The sequence below is a fragment of the Podarcis vaucheri genome, assembly GCF_965113315.1.
Source record: "Podarcis vaucheri genome assembly, chromosome: Z".
Lineage (NCBI taxonomy): Eukaryota > Metazoa > Chordata > Lepidosauria > Squamata > Lacertidae > Podarcis > Podarcis vaucheri.
In genome coordinates this window covers 4,182,314-4,202,503 of record NC_138758.1, presented here as the reverse complement: position 1 = coordinate 4,202,503, position 20,190 = coordinate 4,182,314, and the positions used below count along the sequence as shown (strand labels likewise).

The window sequence follows — 20,190 nt, the reverse complement described above, 5'->3', positions numbered from 1 at the left end:
ATATGTTTCTTTGGTTTGATGTATGCTAATAAGCTTGCTTTGATGCTGCGCTTATCTGTGGGCCTTGGGATGCTGGGCTCTAGGCCCAGAGAGGGGAAAAACTTTCGGCAGTTGCCACCTATGGCCTCACCAGCCAGGTGTGATGGGAGGTTTAGGGTATATTGATGTATGCTGCTTTGTGATTAAAATATGTATAATTGTGTGGGTACAGACAAGCCATCTCCTTGCTGCATTGTATGTCCTGCATCTGGAAAGGATGGGAATCCTGGCAGGCTGATTTGCTGTAAATCTACACCTTCTTTTAATAAAGCACTAGAACTGTTCATTTTGGCATTTGGGGCATCATTTTTTGGCATCCCTGCACCCAGCCACTCCCATAAGCCAGCCTTTGAGCCAGTAGATCAGGGCACTTCAACCCTTGAGGAAGAGGAATGTTCAGTAAAAAATAAAAGAAGTAAAAATTTGAACTGAAATTAGGAGTATTTCAACACCCAACAAGAATATATGCAATTAAAGAGAATACCCAAAAATAAAATTTAAAAAATCATATGAACCAATTTGCCCACCCCATAGCCAAAACTAGCCTAGGGAGGATGGATCCCCTCAATCCCCAGCAGAAAAGAGACCTTCACGGGAGGTCCAATGTCACATTTTCCTGTAGGGAAGAGGGGATCATCAGATGGGATTTGTCAGCTATTCAGATGTGTGGGAATAGCTTCTGACCCTACCCCATTGGTAAGCCACTTGCTGTAGTGGAAGAGAATATCTGACCAACCTAGAAGAGCCCAAGGCAACCCAATAACCACTCTTTCCTGGGCCAAAAGGAAGCTATGAGAATGATCTCTGCCCTCCAGTGCCTTACTTTCTGGAATGTGTGCTGAATCACTACCATTAAGGGGAAAGCATACAAGAGACCCTTGTCACAAGTGCTCATGAGGGAGCCTATGCCTTTTGCTGTTGGACACTGGAACTTTAAAAGAAGCTGCTCACCTAGTTTTGCTCAGTTGCACACAGGTCCCCACAGGGCTGACCAAAGCGTGCCACTATCTGTTCAAACACCAAGGGCAGAATACTCCATTCTGCTTGGAATACGTTCTGGCAACTCAGCCAATCCACCTTGATACTGGACACACCCAATACATGTTCTGTAGTGATAGATGTGAGGTGGTTCTCCAACCAGTTGAGCAGACATGTTGCCTCCTGCAGTGGTGTCAGGGATCTGCCCTGATGAAAAATATGAGCTTTTGCACAAACACTGCCTGCGTGTATCAGGACACCCATCCCTTCCAGGTGATGGTGGAAGGCCAAGAGAACTAGTCAGATTGCCCTCAGTTCCAGCAGATTCACACTCTGTATCCTTTCATCCTATGCCCAGAGCCCCAAGGCATGAAGCTCCCCTTGTGGGTTCCCATGCCCTGTAAGCTGGCACCCAGTTATCAGGACCCTGGATGGATCCCACATCTGCCATCCCTGTAGGAGGGCTGAAGAGAGCCACCATTGGAGGGATTACTTGGTAATGGGAGAATGCCTTGTTCTTCAATGCAACCAATATGTAATCTCTTCCTGGAACAGAAGAACCTGCCACTGCAGGAGTGATGACGAGACCATGGTACAATGTCCATGCATGAGACTATGCTCCCCTTCAGTTGGGTCAGATGTTGAATACCTGGACAAGGTGACCTCAGGACTGCTTGATCCTCTGTTTATTTTTTGCAATCGCTCCTGTGACAGGGAGACTAGGCCTAATCTCATGTCTTGCATGGCCCCCAGATACAGCAGCCTCTAAGAAGGCATCATGTGCGAGTCTTCCATGTTCACAAGGAAGCCATGGTTGGGTAGACATTCTACAACTTCCTTGAGCCCTGCTGAAGAGAAACAGTGGCTGTGTGCCCTCCAAAACCTCAGTTCTCCAGGTGGGGCGATTAGAAAGCAAGGGCAAGGCTGGCACAGGTCTCAGCTGCCTTTTTGCAAACTTAGCTGACTGCTCCTCCACAGCCTCTGCCAGCTCCTGGGATGCTGCTCTCCAGTACCTTACCAACAGCTTAGCCTGCTTCACAGGGTAGTTGTGAGGATACAACCAGGGGGAACCATGTTCATCTCCTTAAGCTCCTTGGACAAATGGCAGAATGCAAAAAAGTAGAGGCCATGCACACAGTATACCTTTAAGGCACATTTTAAACACATTCCCTCCCACAAATAATTCTGGGTACTGTAATTCACCGCTGCTGGAATTATTAATTCCCAGCAACCCTTAACAAGCTGCAGTGCCCAGAATTCTTTGAAGGTGGAAGTGTACTCTGAATGTATTTTAAAGGTACAGTGTGCATGCAAGCCAAAGTGTGTTGCAATGCCTGCTGAAGGAGCTGAGAGAAAAGTGCTAGGAAATCTATGCAAAGCTTGGAAGAAATGTGGGGAAATGGCTGCAGTGTCCATGGATCTAGGCTTGGCTGCAGCAGAGACTAGCCCAGCTGGGCAAATGGGTAACTGCCCCACCAACTTCAGACAGTGCCCCGTCCACCACCCACCCAGCCTTTTTACTTGTCGCTAGCCCATGGGGTGCTGCTGTCAGCTCCCTTCATCTTACTCTCAGGTTACATACACACTATATCTTTAAAGCAAATTCTTTCCCCCAAAGAATTATAGGCACTGTAGTTTAGTGTTAAAATTCCTAGCAACACCTAGCCAAATGCAGTGCCCAGAATACTATGTTGAGATTTCTGCACTGCAAGGGGTTGGACTAGATGACCCTCAAGATCCCTTCCAACTCTACAATTCTATGATTCTAAAAGAATGTCATTTAAAGCCAGTGTGGTGCAGAGGCAACAACCCAGAAGACCACGGCTTAATGTTGCCCTTGTAGAACTCAGCATGGAGGATGGGGGACAAACTAGTACCACTTGCCTTTGCCTGTTGCTCCTGCTGGTCTCTCTGCCTTGTGCTGGCTGTGAGTCCCAAGAGGCACCAGAGACTACTGCCTGAGAAGACCCAAGTGCAAATAAACAATAAATCCTCAGACTCAATCATCACACAAATGACACGTTTGACATGTAAGAGAGTAATGACTCCTTTCCAAAGCTTTACCCAAAAGTACTTAGAAAAGCCGGTGACTGATAGAGGACACAGACATATTGGCTTCACAGTGGTTTAATATGAACAAGTCTTGGACATTACATAAAACAGTAAACTGAAGACATAGTTTGCTGAATTACAAGCCCCACATCAGTATGGATATGTATGTGTGTGTGTCTATAAATATAGACACACACACAAAAACACACACATACAGCAGCAAGAGCCTCTGATCTCCAGACTTGTGCACCAAATGAAGGAAGGAATTTGAAGAACTCATAGCTAATGCAGATCCACGAGGCAGCAGCAGGCCCCTTCCAACAGGAATGTTAGCACCTCTCCAGCAGCAGGTGAGAGTGGTCCGTGCAGAGACAGTTTCTGCATAGCCATTGCATTGGGAGCCCAGAGAAGAGTTTTCTGCTATCCAGTTACCCCATAGGTGGGTGGTGTATATCCACAACCTCTTGCCTGAAACATGCAGAATTGTATATACCAGTTCTTTCTTCCCTCCAAGACACACTTGTACTGCTCACTCCAAATAGTGCAAACTTCAGAACAGGGAACTTTGTGATTACGGTCACTTTATTACTTAGGTTGATACGACTCTCTTCCTGCCCCCACCTCTTGCAGGCCAGAGTTTTGGAGGGATCACAAAGTTTCTTGTTCAGGTCAAACAAAGAGGCTGTACAGATACCATGGTCAAGACCTCCCAACAGATTAAATATTAAACAAACAGTAGGGAACTTTGCACCATAACCCCAAATGGACACAGGCAAGAGGCCAGATGAAGCTATCCACTGAACACAGAAGCGGCATGCGAAGCATCCCTTAGTTTAGGTTCCACTTGCTCCATCTTTAAACTTGCCAAGGTGCAATCTTCAGAGAAAACACTGCTCTACAGGTTTCACCATCAAAAGCCAGCCACCAAACCTTTCCTGCCCAGTCCTCAACATGAACCCTGCTTCTGAGACGCCACTGTTGGCTTTGCCCATGCATTCTCAAGAAGCCATTCTGCTACCAGAAGTTGTGGCTCCCAAAGGGTGCCTTGTTCTTTGGGTTGCAAGTCTGCCTCTAACTCTACAAAGCCCAAAGGTTATTGGGGTAGGATTAGCAGCTAAAACCTCAAGGCATACTGAAGGGGTCACTTGAAGTCCCTCAGAAGGCCTTTCTGCTCAATAAAGGGAGCTTCCAAACTGCTTTTGGTCTACAGTACCCTCCTAGCAAGTTAAGAGGAAAACATTTTTTGCTTCCCACTTTTAATCATTCTGGGGTGATGGGCACAGATGCTAACAAAAAAACCCTGAAACATCTCTGCAGTAGCCAAGAAAAGGAGCCTCAGTACCATGACTTCCCTAGGAAACCTGTGGCAAGGAGCACACTTACACATGCTGGATAATCCTCCATATTCTTACACAAAGGAAGAAAAGCAGCTCTGATGTACGCTGCAATACCTTACACTAGTCTCCAGTTCATTTTCAGCAAGCTTTACCTATCCACCAATAGGCACAAGCTCTTCCCAGGTTCTCACCTTTTTATGCAGAGACCAAAGACCAACAGAACCCAATGCTGCTGCCTAACAAGGGGTGGGATGGGGTGGGATGGCGTGGTGGGCACACTAGACAAGTGAGGAGGTTTAAAGAGAAAAAAGCTGGTTTGGAAGAGGGGCAGTGTAAAAATAAATGTCATTTTTGCACGGGAGAGAAAATGGAGAATGCCAGACTCCTCTACTGACGGACTTTCCCTGGGATGTAATTTCTATCGATAGTCTCCTCCTGCAGGAACATGTGTAAGCAGCGCTCGTTCTGTGCCAGCGGGTGTCCAGCAATTCTGCCAAGAACAAGAAGAAGTGTTAGATTAGCAATCAGCTACCCAATTCTGTACAAGGCAAGGAAAGATCATATTGTGCAACAGCAGCACACACAAGCACCCAGGACACTTGCAGCATTGTCCATCTATTTTGGCTGGCCTCTGTTATTTTCATTTGCCACCAATCCCATCTCTCCAGTCTTTGGAGGCACTCAGCACCCCCAGCATGCATCCTCCCCAAGAAACAGGCCCTGAATGAGTACAGGGATGTAGAAGGTTGTGCTTCTAAAGTTCAGCATCCAGGGACAACTGCCAGATTCTGTGTATGAAGTGTAGTTTCCTTGACAACTGGATTGTATACCCTTCAGTTTTGTCTGTGCTACAAACATTTCGGTTTTGTATCAGAATAGCCATCATGTCTCTCTTTCCCCACCAGCAGATTTTCACAAACTGATAAGTTTGTGTGATAGGGCTCATCCTAGTAGTTTACCAGGCAGAAATGGCCCAGCTGCTGAATCACGGCTGTATGTGGTTTAGGAAGTGGGCATGGCTCCCTACTTCCTCCCTGAAAGAAGCAGCTGGAGAGTGGTGGAGCCTTATTACAAGGGGTTGGGATAAAGTCAGATAATGGGAAGATATAAGTTGATAGTCTCTGGCTAGTAACTGTTTCTGTCATGACTATAAATTTAAAAAATAATAATTTAACAATAAACCAGCTTTCTCATTTTAGCATTTCTAGCAGACGTGAGGCAGCATAACTGCAGGCTCTTCACCACTTAAGGCAGCTTTTGCCAACCCAGTGCCCTCCAGATGTTCTGGACAAAAACTTGCATCAGCCCTGGCCATCACAGCCACACTCCCAGCAGGCCCAGCATCCTACAGCTCTGCTGGCTGGGACAGATGGTAAATTGTAGTATAAAACATCTGAAGAGCATTAGGCTGCTGCAGAGTATCATAAAAGCACTCTTTAGAGAACTACAGTTCTTAGGCACTCTTTAGAGAACTATAGTTCTTAGGATTCCACATGAAGAGAAGACCAATGGTAAGCTTAAGATGATGCCTAGAGTTACTGGCAACCACGATATGCAATCTAGTCACTACACTGTGCAATGACACATCCTCCTCTCCCAGAGTCTTTCACTTCCCCAAGTATTGAACACCCAGGTGTCACTCTTACTTGTTTATGAACTGTTCTAAGCCCTGTCTTCTTTCTTCTATGAAGGACTCCTCAAAGATGCCCTCATCTCCTCGGAAAGGAAGCTGGCGCTTCAAGGCTTTGCCAGGCAGTGGAGGCACTACAATCTAGAAACATTGAGAGCATGACTTAAGAGGGGAGCAGAACCACTCTCCTTCTGCTGCTTGATCTGTTAGGGTCACCACTAGATCCAACAGGGAAGAGTAGGAGAGCTCTCTGCCATGGGAATGAAGAAGAAAGTTATCTATTGATCTATTTATTATGCATACAGAGTGGATGTTCATTTCCTGTACCCACCTTACTGTCACGCTCTAGCTCATTTTTCAGCCATTCAAAGTCACTATACCGTCGCCTCACACAGGACTCTTTCAGTTTGAAGATCGGCAGATTTGTCTGAAAGGAGGCAAGAGAAAGTTCTAATTGACAACTGCTTTATTATTATTGATTTATGAATCATTCCCCATTAGGCATACCAAAGCAATTTGCAATATAACAAAAACTTATGCAAAACACAAAACAATGTGCAATTGTTTTAACAGTTTAATGTAACAACTGCAGATACATAAAATCAATTCAAATCAAATACAGTGGTACCTCGGGTTAAGTACTTAATTCGTTCTGGAGGTCTGTACTTAACCTGAAACTGTTCTTAACCTGAAGCACCACTTTAGTTAATGGGGCCTCCTGCTGCTGCCGCGCCGCCGGAACACAATTTCTGTTCTTATCCTGAAGCAAAGTTCTTAACCTGAAGCACTATTTCTGGGTTAGCAGAGTGTGTAACCTGAAGCGTATGTAACCAGAGATACCACTGTACAGGTATCAACTGAGATAGACATTATAATAATAATTTATAATAATTTATTTATACCCAGCCCATCTGGCTGGGTTTCCCCAGCCACTCTGGGCGGCTCCCAATCGAATATTAAAAACACAATACAGCATTAACAGGTATCTTTTAAAAGTAGGATAGTTGCTTATTTCCTTGATGGGAGGGCGCTCCACAGAGCAGACGTCACTACTGAGAAGGCCCTCTGCCTGGTTCCCTGTAACCTTACTTCTCCAGTGAGGGAACCACCAGAAGGCCCTCAGTGCTTGGATCTCAGTGTCCGGGCTGAATGATCAGGGTGGAGACGCTCCTTCAGGTATACAGGACCGAGGCCGCTTAGCACCAACACTTTGAATTATCCTTGGAAACGTACCGGGAACTAATGCAGGTCTCTCAGTACTGGTGTTATATGGTCCCGGCGGCCACTCCCAGTCATCAGTCTAGCTCCCGCATTCTGGATTAATTGCAGTTTCCGAGCCACCTTCAAAGGTAGCCCCACATAGAGCGCATTGCAGCAGTCCAAGCGGGAGATAACTAGAGCATGCACCACTCTGGCGAGACAGTCTGTGGGCAGGTAGGGTCTCAGTATGTGTACCAGATGGAGCTGGTAGACCTGGATACAGAATTGACCTGTGCCTCCATAGACAGCAGTGAGTCCAGAATGACTCCCAGGCTGTGCACCTGGTCCTTCAGGGCACAGTTACCCCATTCAGGAACAGGGAGTCCCCCACACCTGCCTGCCCCCTATCCCCCCAAAACAGTACTTCTGTCTTGACAGGATTCAACCTCAATCTGTTAGCTGCCATCCATCCTCCAACTGCCTCCAGGCACTCACACAGGACCTTCACCGCCTTCACTGGTTCTGATTTAAAAGAGAGGTAGAGCTGGGTATCATCTACATACTGATGAACACCCAGCCCAAACCCCCGATAATCCTTCCCAGCGGCTTCATATAGATATTAAAAATGATGGAGGAGAGGACGGAACCCTGAGGCACAAGTGAGAGCCCAGGGGTCTGAACACATCCCCCAACACCACTTTCTGGATACGGGCCAGGAAAAAGGAGCGGAACCACTGTATAACAGTGCCCCCAGTTCCCAGCCCCTCCTGACGGTCCAGAAGGATGTCATGGTCGATGGTATCAAAGGCCGCTGAGAGATCCAGCAGAACTAGGAAACAGCTCTCACTTTTGTTCCTAGCCCGCCAGAGATCATTGATCAGCACGACCAAGACAGTTTCAGTCCCATGGTGAGGCTTGAATCCCGATCGGAAGGGATCCAAATGGTCTTAATCCTCCAGGCATGCTTGGAGTTGTTCAGCAACCACCCGTTCAACCACCTTGTCCAAGAATGGAAGATTTGAGACTGGGCGATAGTTGACCATGTTGGCTGGGTCTAAAGGTGTTTTTTAAAGAAGCAGTTAATGACCACCTCTTTCAGGGGGCCAGGGAAGGCTTCCTTGGAGAGGGAAGCATTCACCACCCTGCAGAGCCCATCACCCAGCCCTTCCCGGCTCGCTTTTATTAGCCAGGATGGGCAAAGATCAAGGAGACAGGTGGTTGGTTTCACTCGTCCAAGCAGCCTCTCCACATCCTCGGAGGTAACAGATTGGAATTGATCCCATATAACATGACTAGACAGGACTCCAGCACTCTTCCACCCTGGCCCTGCTCCCACGGTGAAGTCTGCCTCCTTCCGAATCTGAGTGACTTTATCTGCAAAAACTTTGCAAAAGCATTGCAGGAGATCTTGGGGTCCCTACCAGGCCCCGGTGACGAAGGTGGTTCCGATAGATTGCTAAGCACCTGAAATAGTCTCCTGTTGCTGTTTTCTGCAGATGCAATAGAGGCGGTGAAGAAGGTCCTCTTCGCCGTCGCCATCGCCACTTGGTAGGCTCGATGTTGAGCTCTAACCCTAAGCTACTTAGAAGGCTTGCTGCAAGAGGAATACTTCTAGCAGGTGAAAAGCAACAGAGAAAACACAAGTCCAACATGCAACTAGAGGGAGTTTTAAAAGGGTAGGTACTACCACAGCTTAGACCCAATTCCAACATTGTGTGGAATAGACCTCCTGATAGAACTATATCTGCAGGATGCTCTCTCACATGGGACAGTGATTGGTTGGGTATGTATGTTGGGATGATACAATCTTTTAGTAATCTTGATCCCAAACTGTAGAACTTTCTATACCATAACTAGCATCACGAACCTAGCCCAACTGGCAGTCTAACTGCAATTATTTCAGCAACAGCATAATAAAATGGCAATATTTCGGCCCACTGAGCGTCAAGCCACTGCATTCTGCACAAGCTACAGCTTTCAGTTCGGCCTAAAGGGCAGTGCCACGTAGAGTACATTGCAGTAATCTACTCTTCAGTAGCAGTTCAAAAGCACAAAGTGCAAGTAGATAAATAGGTACCGTTCCGGCGGGAAGGTAAACGGCATTTCTGTGCACTGCTCTGGTTTGCCAGAAGCGGCTTAGTCATGCTGGCCACATGACCCGGAAGCTGTACGCCGGCTGCCTCGGCCAATAAAGCGAGATGAGCGCCGCAACCCCAGAGTTGTCCGTGACTGGACCTAATGGTCAGGGGTCCCTTTACCTTTACTCTTCAGAAGCAACCGCTTCAGCTAGGTAGCAGGCACAATTATAGTGCAGTGGCACAACTGCTTTAATGGCAAGGCCCAGGACAACCACTTCTAGATACTCACTCCTTCTAGCTATTCTACAATACAGCAAAATCCTGCCCCTTGCAGACACAAAAATCCTTTCCACTAGTCAAGAGGGTGTTTCAAGAGCTCCTTTCTAGGGAACTTAAAATGCAACTAATTGCTTGAAGGACATGTAGGTCACAAATACCTATTCTGCAGAGTTGTCACCTGTTCCATACCAGTAACTAAAATTACTTTTGTTATGCTGAGTTGACTGGTCCCCCCTATTCCAATCCAACTAGTATTTTATATTGTAAGATCCTAAGGGCAGCAACAAATGCTTTGCTAATCTCACTGTAAAGGGATGAAGAACCTGTGGCCCTCCCAGGTGTTTATTGGACTCCATTATCCCTGACCAAGGGCATGCTGGCTGGGACTGATAGAAGTTGGAGTGCAGCAACATATGGGGGTCCATAGGTTCCACACCATGATGTAGGCTACTGTATTGTTGTTGGCCTCTGTCTGTCTCGAGAGACAATAGAAGAGTGCATCATCGGGGGTAAATCACGGGGAGAGTTACAGCGCCTGCTGTGGCTGCAGAGACTGATAAGGGAGAGACATGTTTTGTTGCAGCTGGGGCAGATGAGGGCATGTGGTTTCACTCTTACAGATGCACCCTTGTGTTTTCTCTGCATATGTAATGTTATAGTTGCAATCCATTACATCAGTGGTTCCCAACTGGTGGTCTGTGTGATCCACCCAGGGGTTACGTAGCACCATTCACATATTAAAAACTACCATAGAGGTATCAAAATTTACAAAGGCAGGAGGTCAATGGCTTGGCTTTTGAGCCCCTGCTTTACATGATTACCAGGGAGCAAGTTTCCCTGAACTCAGTGTGGCTTCTCAGCACATATCTAGGAATGCACATAAAATAAAGGCATAGGGAGGGGAAAGGTGGGGAAAACATTGACCCCCCACACCGCTCAGTCTCTGCTTAAGTTGATTCTTCTCCAAGGCTGCCCCACACAGCCACAATCGGGATCCATGGTGACATCAGGCAGGTGTGCACCAAGGATGCACCAGATACTACCCCAAATCAAAAAAGAAACCAAGCCTGTGCTAAAGGCTTAGCTGAGAGATCAGCAACCTTATCAAAGGATGGGCCAGTCAGAGCATGTGTGCACGCGCGCTCTTCCGGGTCAGAGGAGCACCCGTGTGCACACGCTATTTTTCAACGCTCCTCTGATCCAGAAGTGCGCCGGAAATAGTGTGTGTGCACGTGCACAGGCACTTCTTCATCCTGCACGCATGTGCACACACTATTTTCGGCAAACATCTGGGTTGGAGGAGCGCCTGTGCACATTCGCACACGTGCCATCAACCCGGAAATCGATCCCCACGGTGCGCCGGTAAGAGTGGGGGGGGGGATGCCAGGGGTCGCCATGTGCCAGTTAGACAAGCCTTGTGGGCTGCTACCGGCCTATGGGCCTTAGGTTGCCGACCTCTGGCTTAGCAGATTCACGCCGACTTACAAGCCTATTCACCCCCCACTCATTCTGTGAGGCGGGATCAGCTTGAGCAAGCAGATCTATCCTCAAGCCCATGTGTGCTTTGTAGCAGAGTGGGCAGCCTCTCCCAACCCAGGGCCACCTCTTTATCCACAGAACGATCTAACCACTATGCCACACCACCCCTTTATACTGCACCTACCCCATGGCCTCCATGTAACTATAACATTCCTGCCTATGCTGCTTACAGGAACAGGGTAATTAGAAATAAATATAAATGATTTTTTTAAATGAATTGAAATGAGTGTCGGAATCCCCCCCCCTCAAATAAGGCAGGTATTGGGCGTGGCACGAGGGCGCCCTATTCCGTTCCCTCCCACTGACACCCCGCCCACTAGAAGACCCCCCCGAGGCCCCGCCCCCTCCTCCCTCACCCCGCCCCCTCCCTTACGCACCCTCATGCGGAGCTCGTAGCTGGTGTATCTGGCCCGCCCGACGCCCACGGTCTGCGGGTTGAAGATGTCGATCTCCAGGAAGTTGCTGGGCGGCCCGTAGGCGTCCGTCAGGTCCTGCGGCTTCGAGTTGAGGCGCCGCGTGTCGGCCACGGCCGCCTCGGACATAGCGGAGAGGGAAGGAGGAGAGATTCTGGTGGTCAGAGCCGCCTCAGCGGAACGCGCCCTGCCGCCGCTGCCGCCAGCTTCTCCTCACAGCCGCGGCGCCGCAATACCATGGCGCCGCCCCGGAACCTGCGTGGGGAGGCGCCGCGCCGTGCCCGCCCTGCATAACTCCGGTGGGGATTCATGTTCCGGGGCCCGCCTCCTCCCTCTGACAAGCCGCGCCAGCCCCGCAACGCGCATAAGCAATAACGGGCACATTGGTTAAGCTGCGGAGTTTATGAGTTATCTTCGGCGCGTGGCTCCGCGCCACCGAGCCCTGGAACCTGTATGGCGCAGCAGTGGTCAGTTTATGGTGCGGGGCCGCCGCTAGGTGTCCTACTCCGAGCTCTGCGCCGTGAAGTGCTTTGCATAACTGGCAGAATCATCCATGGCGCGGGGAGGCTCGTGGGCGCTGCATCCCTGCGCATGCGGCGCTGGCGCTGCTGGTGGAACCGGTGGGGAGCGTTTTGTTGTTAGCCCCCGGTTCGATCACAGTTATTATTATTATTATTATTATTATTATTATTATGCATTTTAACTTGTATTAACGCCCTCAAACCCGCTAAGGATGAACTCAAAGTGCCTCGCAGTCCGAAATTCATAACACAAACAAACGTTACAAAACGCTGCGCGACTGCAAATGTATCAGCAGCACATATATGAATAAAACAAAACAGGTTTCAGTGGCAGCAGGTCTTTCTTATGCTTTTATCACCGCTCTTCATTTGATTTACAGTATTTATTGCAGATGGTGACAGAAGTCACAAAATTAAAAGACGCCTGCTTCTTGGGAGAAAAGCGATGACAAACCTAGGCAGCATCTTAAAAAGCAGAGACATCACCTTGCCAACAAAGGTCCGTATAGTTAAAGCTATGCTTTTCCCAGTAGTGATGTATGGAAGTGAGAGCTGGACCATAAAGAAGGCTGATGACCGAAGAATTGATGCTTTTGAATTATGGTGCTGGAGGAGACTCTTGAGAGTCCCATGGACAGCAAGAAGATCAAACCTCTCCATTCTGAAGGAAGTCAGCCCTGAGTGCTCACTGGAAGGACAGATCCTGAAGCTGAGGCTCCAATACTTTGGCCACCTCATGAGAAGAGAAGACTCCCTGGAAAAGACCCTGATGGACTTCCGGGTTAGTGCTTCCGGCAATGGCGGATTTCCTCTGACCGGGAGGAATCCGCTTCGTGGAAATTAGGGTCTGGACCGCCACGGCGAGGCGGAGACCCACTAAAAACCACAGGCGGGAGAAGCCTGTGGACATGGGATTCGGCTGGCACCTTTTGCGCCTCCCCTACTCGCGGGGAAACCCGGTTTCGGGGATCCGGAGCGACGTGGGGTGAGCGGCGCGGTGCTTCAAATCGACTGCTCTTATCACGGAGTGAAGCCGCATTGCTGTTGCCGGAGAGTGCTGACTTTTTCCTGTGGGCAATTGGACTAAACAAGTACCCATGAGTAGAACGGAAAATTGTACTATGAAACATCTTAATTTGGCACCAAAGCGGGAAGGTCTAAACAGGAAGTTTGCCTTCCGCTTTTGTAAATAGATTGAAGCAAGGACATTGCAAGCTAAAGTCTGGAAAGTTGTTTGTAAAGGACTAAATTTCCATCAGTTAAAACTACCAAACCCCCCTTGGAAGCAGGAGAAGAGGGGGAAAATCTTAGATTGTTTAAACCTGCAGGAGAGAGAGTAAGGAAAGATAAATTTCCACCATCTTGAACCTGGGAACGGGGTATCAGAGACAGACGCTTTGGGGAAGTTCATTGATTGTGAATAAAACGTTTTTTGACAGATAGTTAAAAAAGAGAAACATATTGATTCCAATGTTTCCTTTTGCATTTAAAAGGAACAAAATATCTGAAAAATGAAAGTAATTTTGTTGCGGGATCAGCTTTCAAAAAGACGGATACAAACAGAAATTGTTTCCTCCAGAGGGAGCTTGTGAAACTGCTGCTGGAGTCGATCTGGGGAATTCTACAGCTGTAGAGATTAAAGATCGTGGGAACCAGACATTGACCTCGAACAAGAATGTGCCCAGAAGAAGCCTTAGTGCTTGCTTTTTGCAAGACAAGCACTTTACTGGAACAGCTACATGAGAAGATGGATTTGATGACTGTTGCAGTTTTGGGCAAACAGTGAATATCTATATAGAAACCGCTCAGGAACCAACCCAGGAATTTGCTTTGACAGGGCAAGTTGTGCAGAAGACAAAGGAGGAGGTTGCTGCTGAACCTCAAGTAATAGAAATGGAGAGAGCTGCGGCCTTGCAGGAACATAAGTTGTTGTTTCTGACGACTGAACCTGGAGAAAGTCAGATTTGGAGAGATGGAGTACTGTTTGGTTTGGAGATGGGAAGTTGGATAGATCCCCCTATGCAGGGATGCTTTGACTTTTGGGATCTGGTTTTGGGCCAGGGGGAGTTTGAAGTCGTGGGGGCCCTTAACCTGGGAGGGACTTTGAAACATGCCTTCAAATATTTTTTGGATTTCAGTGCTGACTATGGAGAATGGGCTGACCTCTCGAGAAGGGATAAAGATATTGTCAAGTTGGAGTCTCCCCGAGATCTACCCCTCAGTGAGAAAGGAAGGAAATCAAGAATAAGATCAGCAGAAGACAAAGTAAAGTGCAGGTATAAACATGAAGAAGACCTGCAGAAGGGACATGGAAAAGACTTAAGAGCCTCGGATAGAAGGTCACCAGGTTGATGGACTAGATGGAAGGGATAGAAAGGACTGACAAAACCCGAGACCAGGAAGAAGAGACGATGGATGAAGATTGGAAGAAAGTTTAAAAATTCATTTAGAGAATTATTGTAAAATTAATGAGTGTTAGAAAAAATGCTGGAATGAAACTATTTGGCTTTAGTAGAAATACTATAAGGAATTCTGTATAAATAAGTTTTAAGTTTTAAGCTTTAGGCCTTTTTATGGTAAGATAAGGTTAAAATAAATTAAGGTAATTTAATGACAGAATATAGTGAAAGATGGAAAGGATTTGCTGAGATAATTAATAAGTAGAATACAAAAAAGGGAGGTGTGGGGAGGTCTACGAAACAAGTTAACGAAAGATAAAGATTTGGGAATATTGGATTTGTTTTCAATTTTTTGTTTGCTTTTGTTTTTGGTTTTGATGTATTGTGTGTTTTGTTTTTTCTTTTTTTTCTTTTTACTGACTTGTATTGTTTAATTCCTTTTCTTTTTTGTTTATTTTTTTCCTTTTCCTTTTTTTATCTCTGTAACTTTAAATTCTCAATAAATATCGTTTTTTTTAAAAAAAGGAAAAGACCCTGATGTTGGGAAAGATGGAGGGCACAAGGAGAAGGGGATGACAGAGGACGAAATGGTTGGGCAGTGTTCTCGAAGCTACCAACATGAATCTGACCAAACTGCGGGAGGCCTGGTGTGCTCTGGTTCATGGGGTCAGACACAACTAAACGACTAAACAAAAAAAAATTATTTGTGACACATCGTTATCCAAATATTTTTCAATAAAAGCAGCATATCACAGTGCAAGAAGCATTCAGTAGCTGTAGCTTGGTATAGCACGTGCTTTGGGCAGAAGGTCCCAGGTTCAGTCCTCCACATCTTCAGGGAAGGTAGCTTATGTCCCCTGACTGTAACACTGGAAAGTTTTGCACTAGTCAGTATACAGACAGTGTTGAGCCAGATGGGCCTGTGGGCTGACTCTGTATGTGGCAGTTTCTTGTGTTATTAGCTCAGTGGTGAAGTGCTTGTTTCACATGCAGAAGGCCCCAGAGTCAATGCCCAAAATCTCCAGGTAGGGTTGGGAATGTCCCCAGCCAGATACCCTGGAGAGATGTGTAGACAGTACCCAGTAAACAAGGTTGGGCTATTTTCATAAGGGATGCATGATGGGCTTTTCCTGTATTTGTATGAGAATATAATTTGTATTAGAAGGTCATGATCCCACACACCATCCAAAAATTGTAAGATTGCAGGATCCCCAAAGGGGTGCTCTGCGGTGACCTGGCTTCAGGCACCAGGCCCATTGGTAGACCAATTCTGTGTTACAAAGATGTCTGCAAACATGAAGGCTGGCAACATCAACTCTGCTATGTGGGAATCGCTTGCAGATGACCACAGTGCTTGGAGACAGGCTATGTAACCATAGCAGTGACCAAAGAATGAATGACCTCTGGGAGAAGTGCAGAAACACCATGATGCATCTGCAGTAACACAATTGGATCCCTTCATCTGCCCCAGCTGCAACAAAACATGTCTCTCCCATGCCAGTCTCTACAACCACAGCAGGCGCTGCAACCTTCCAACAATTTGACTTCAGCCCCAAAAGCACATTCCTCCATTGTCTCCCGAGGCAGATGGATGCTCACAATTAGAATGAAATAATTACACTGGCTAGTGTGCACACTAGATTTCAAACTTTCTATAGTTTTGGCTTTCTGTGGTGTTCTATATAATTTGCAAGTGACACAACAACTGGGGGGTGGAGGTGAAAGAGCTTTAATGTTAAAAGTACGAAATTTGCAGCCAGAAGATGTGGCTCCACAGATGAGAAGTTGCCAGTGGAAAGGCCTTCTCCTTTGTCACCATCTTCTGAGCCTCCCTTGAAGGAGGGACCTGGAGAAGGGCTTAGATGAAGATCTAAGTGGCCAGAGGCTTTCATTTTGGGAGAGTCATTCCAGGAGATATTGGGGTCCTGAGCCACAAATATCTGTGCAAACACAAAATGGACACAGCTTAGCTATCGAAGCAGTGTTGTGCAGTATACTTCTGATTACCAGTTGCTGGGAATCACAAACAGGGAGAATGCTCTTGCGCTCAAGTCCCATTTGAGTAATTTCTGGGGCAGCTCCCCACATGAACCCACCTGGACCCTACTTTCATCATCAGAGGCCTTTCTCCTTGTACCCCCCTAGGGAAAGGTGGTGTGTGCCAACACAAGAAAGGTATTTTCAGCAGGTGAATCAGCAGTCTTTAGGACGTTCTGAATCCTAGAACACTCTAGGAATTGTATCACAGTGAGGGGGAAAGGGGCCTCCTAACAACTTTAATCACTCTTAAGGAAACTACCCTTCCCAGGATCTTTTGGGGGAAGGCATGACTGTTTAAAGTCCAGGCACTGAGTTTCAGCTCTGAGAGCCTTCTGGCAGATCCCTCACTGGGAGAAGTGAAGTTACAGGGAACCAGCAGAGGGCATTCTTGGTAGTGGTGCCTGCCCTGCAGAATGCCCTCCCATTAGTTGTCAAGGAGATAACCATATGTCTTCTTGAAGACATATGAAAGCAGCCCTGCATACAGAAGTTTTTGATGTTTTATTGTGTTTTTGTATTTTGCTGGAGGCCACCCACAGTGGCTCAGGGAACCTAGTCAGATGGGTGGGATATAAATAATAACATTATTATTAAACTGGTATGATGCTGGTTTAAAATGTACACTTCAGGTGCCCCTTCCCCTCTTCAGCCAGTTTCATGGCTGAAGATCTGACCTTTGCTCACCTTGCACCGCAGGCAGCATCTGTCCTGAGTTCCTCCAACCGAGGAAGCTCATCCTCTCCAGAGACAAGCTGAATCTTGCAGCATCTTCTCAACTTGAGCGAAGCTTGCCTCCCCGCCCTCGCCCCCCCCCCCACAGAAGCAGTTTTATTCACATGTGAAAAACTGCAAATGTATTTTTCAATTTCTAAATGTCTATCTCATATGGAGAGAGAAAAACCACACGCAGAGACTTTGTGTAGAATAGTAGTAAGTACACACACACACACAAGCGAGAGAATTTGTGTAGGTTTAATCGATTAATAAATCAGTTGGCTAGCTGTCGTCTAATCAATCATTGAAGACGCCTTTAATCTGGCTGCATCATCCACGCGCGGGAGGGGGGCGATTAGACAGAACAGCCCCGGCAGAGCTTCGCCGTGGCGGGCAAAGGGGGGAGTAGCAGCCGCTGGACACACCAGCCAAAGGAGTGGGAGCGCAGCGCCGCCTAGCACGGCGCACTTGTTTTGGATGAAGCGGATTGGTTGGCTGCTTATGTAACGCCGGCACGGTGGGGCGGGGGGGAGGAGGAGGAGGGAGACAGAGGGTAAGCGAGAAGCTGGAACTCTGGGGTTTGTAGTCCGCATGATCTCCCTCCCTCCTCGAAAGAAAGTCTCGCGCTTGGCCTGACGGGAAACCGCGTCCAGCTTCGAGACGCTTCCCCCCGCCCGCCGTCGCCTCGCTTGGGGGACTACGGCTCCCAAGGTGCACCGCGTGCGCACGCGCGGGCTCATTTCCAACTCCCCCGCCCCTCTCCCCGTCTGTGATAAACAGTGCCGCCGAGGCGCCTGCTCTCGTGGCGGAGCGCTCAGTTCTGAGCAAGAATCGGCGGCGAGCGGGAGGGCCCTCAGGGCGGGCGGTACCACCGAGAGATCGAGATCGAGGCGCCGGCAAAGCCGCCGCTCGGGCCGCGCCACCTTCGGGCGAGGACCGGGGAGATCGCCGCGCGGGTCCGATCGTCGGCGGGTGATGTGGCGGCGCTGAGGGCGGCCGGAGCCCCGGAGCGTCGCCATCATGGCGGAGCCGGCGGGGAGCCCCTCAGCGGCGGAGTCTCCCTCGGTGGCGGCGGCTTTGGACCCGGAGTTCCCCCCTCAGAGCCGGCCGCGCTCTTGCACTTGGCCGCTGCCCCGGCCGGAGCTGGCGGCGGCCGACACGGAGCCCGGGGCAGCGCCCGGCAGCGGGCTGGGGAGCCCCGAGGAGCCGGCCGGGGTGGCGGCGGCCGGGGCAGCGGCGGCCGCGGCGCCGGGAGGCGGCGGCGGGTCCGGCGGATCGCGGAAAAGCGGCGGCGGCGGGTCCGGCGGCGGGGCGCGTCGCAACGCCTGGGGCAGCCAGTCTTACGCGGACCTCATCAGCCAAGCCATCGAGAGCGCCCCGGACAAGCGCCTGACGCTGGCGCAGATCTACGAGTGGATGGTCCGCTCCGTGCCTTACTTCCGCGACAAGGGCGACAGCAACAGCTCCGCCGGATGGAAGGTGAGTCCCCGGGGGTGGCGAGGGGGCAAGAAGTGGCTTCGTGGGGGAGACAGCAGAAAACCAGCCGACAACAACAAAGCAAGAGAACACGCCGCGGGGTTGATTCGGTTTGTTATCCACCTACGCCGCTTTACATTCGTAAAGCAGCTTACAAACAGAAGACAGCAACAGCACAATGTGCCCGCCTAAGTTACTGCACTCGGAGTAGACCCACCGGAATCACCTAACCCAAATTGAGCCGTACCCAGTTATTTCGGTGGGGCTGATCGGGAGTGGGGGTGGTATATTAGATACAAGCCTATATCCACGCCGCTTTCCATTCGCATGAATTGCAAAGTGGCTAGCAAAGAGAAAACAACAACAGCATAATGTGCCCCACTAAGTTACTGCACTTGATATAAACCCATCAGAATCAGCGGGCCGAAATTGAGTCGTGCCCAGTTATTTCGGTGGGTCTGAACTGGAGTGGAGCTGGCATATTGGATGCGATCCTGTAATTTGAGCAGTTCTTCTGCTTAGTAAGGCCAAAAGAGAGTGTGCAGGATCTTAAGTTTTCTCCGGAACCCATCCAGTGAGGTGGTGAACAAAGCATCTGGGCTCTCTCGACCCTGCCACCTTCCTTCTCCAGTTTGCTCTGTTCACCATCTAGCCCAGGGGTCCTCAAACGTTTTCAGCAGGGATCCGGTCCACTGTCCCTCACACCTTGTGGGGGACCGGACTATATTTGGGGGGGGGGAATGAACAAATTCCTATGCCCCGCAAATAACCTAGAGATGCATTTTAAATAAAAGAACACATTGTACTCCGGCTGCCAGCCGGATTGTGAAGGCAATTTGCCTTAGTTTGCCTACCCATGATCTAGCCTGCCTGCTGAACAATTCTGAGGAGCTCCAGTGCCTATGTGATGTTTTTGCCATTCCAAATAATAGCAAATGGTTCAAATTTGGATTTTGGGTACTTTTCTTATGGTCCATTGTGGCTACACTTTATGCACATGGATGATAGTGTTCCTGTGGTGTGCTTGAGTGCTGCCTCCTGTGCTCTTGTTTCAGGAGCCATTGCAACATTCCTGTAAGGTAGGCTAGTATTATCTTTCCTGTCTTGCAGAGTTGGAAGATTGAGTGAGTGTTGTTGACCGCTGAGTATCGTGAAAGGGAGATTGAAGCTGACTGCTTCCTGATTGTTTGTTGCTAAGCTACATGGAGCTATGACACTTCTACCTTTTCTTCCTTATCTCTCTTTCCACATCCCCCAACATCCCTGTGTTTATTTTATATACTACATTTACAAGACATTTTTCTGCCAGGGCACCCAAAGGCATATAGTGGCATGTGGTCTAAAAGACAAATACCGAATGCAAATACAGGAGGAGAAAAGAATACCTTTTCTTGGCAGGGTTTCTGTATCATCCTGAACCAACATTTTAATGCTTGGCAGATTATGCTTCCACCTTGCTTTACCAGCAACATCTTGACTTTGTGGCTTTTCATAA

The 20,190-nt window shown here is 48.5% G+C and overlaps 2 protein-coding genes across 2 annotated transcripts in view; one reads left to right on the top strand and one right to left on the bottom strand.

Annotated features, from left to right (window-relative positions):
• Positions 1 to 3,128: 3,128 nt before the first annotated feature.
• Positions 3,129 to 11,799, bottom strand: SNX12 (sorting nexin 12). The gene is made up of 4 exons (XM_082207523.1): positions 11,510 to 11,799; positions 6,368 to 6,463; positions 6,053 to 6,177; positions 3,129 to 4,896 (listed from the first exon to the last, which is right to left on the bottom strand). Exons 1-4 carry the CDS (start codon positions 11,672 to 11,674, stop codon positions 4,794 to 4,796), a joined length of 489 nt encoding a protein of 162 aa, XP_082063649.1. The 5' UTR covers positions 11,675 to 11,799; the 3' UTR covers positions 3,129 to 4,793.
• Positions 11,800 to 17,995: 6,196 nt separating this feature from the next.
• Positions 17,996 to 20,190, top strand: part of FOXO4 (forkhead box O4) — a 31,243-nt gene continuing 29,048 nt past the window's right edge. The window contains exon 1 of the mRNA XM_082207447.1: positions 17,996 to 18,698. Coding sequence (XP_082063573.1) covers positions 18,240 to 18,698 — 459 coding nt within the window. The 5' untranslated portion in view covers positions 17,996 to 18,239. The remainder of the gene's footprint in view (positions 18,699 to 20,190) is intronic.

Excerpts from the sequence above, each read along its gene's own strand:
- SNX12 (XM_082207523.1), bottom strand. The coding sequence starts at position 11,674 with ATGTCCGAGGCGGCCGTGGCCGACACGCGGCGCCTCAACTCGAAGCCG. Across the intron at positions 6,464-11,509 it reads GCTACGAGCTCCGCATGAGG|ACAAATCTGCCGATCTTCAA; the intron begins GTGCGTAAGGGA and ends GCCTCCTTTCAG. Across the intron at positions 6,178-6,367 it reads AGCTAGAGCGTGACAGTAAG|ATTGTAGTGCCTCCACTGCC; the intron begins GTGGGTACAGGA and ends CAATGTTTCTAG.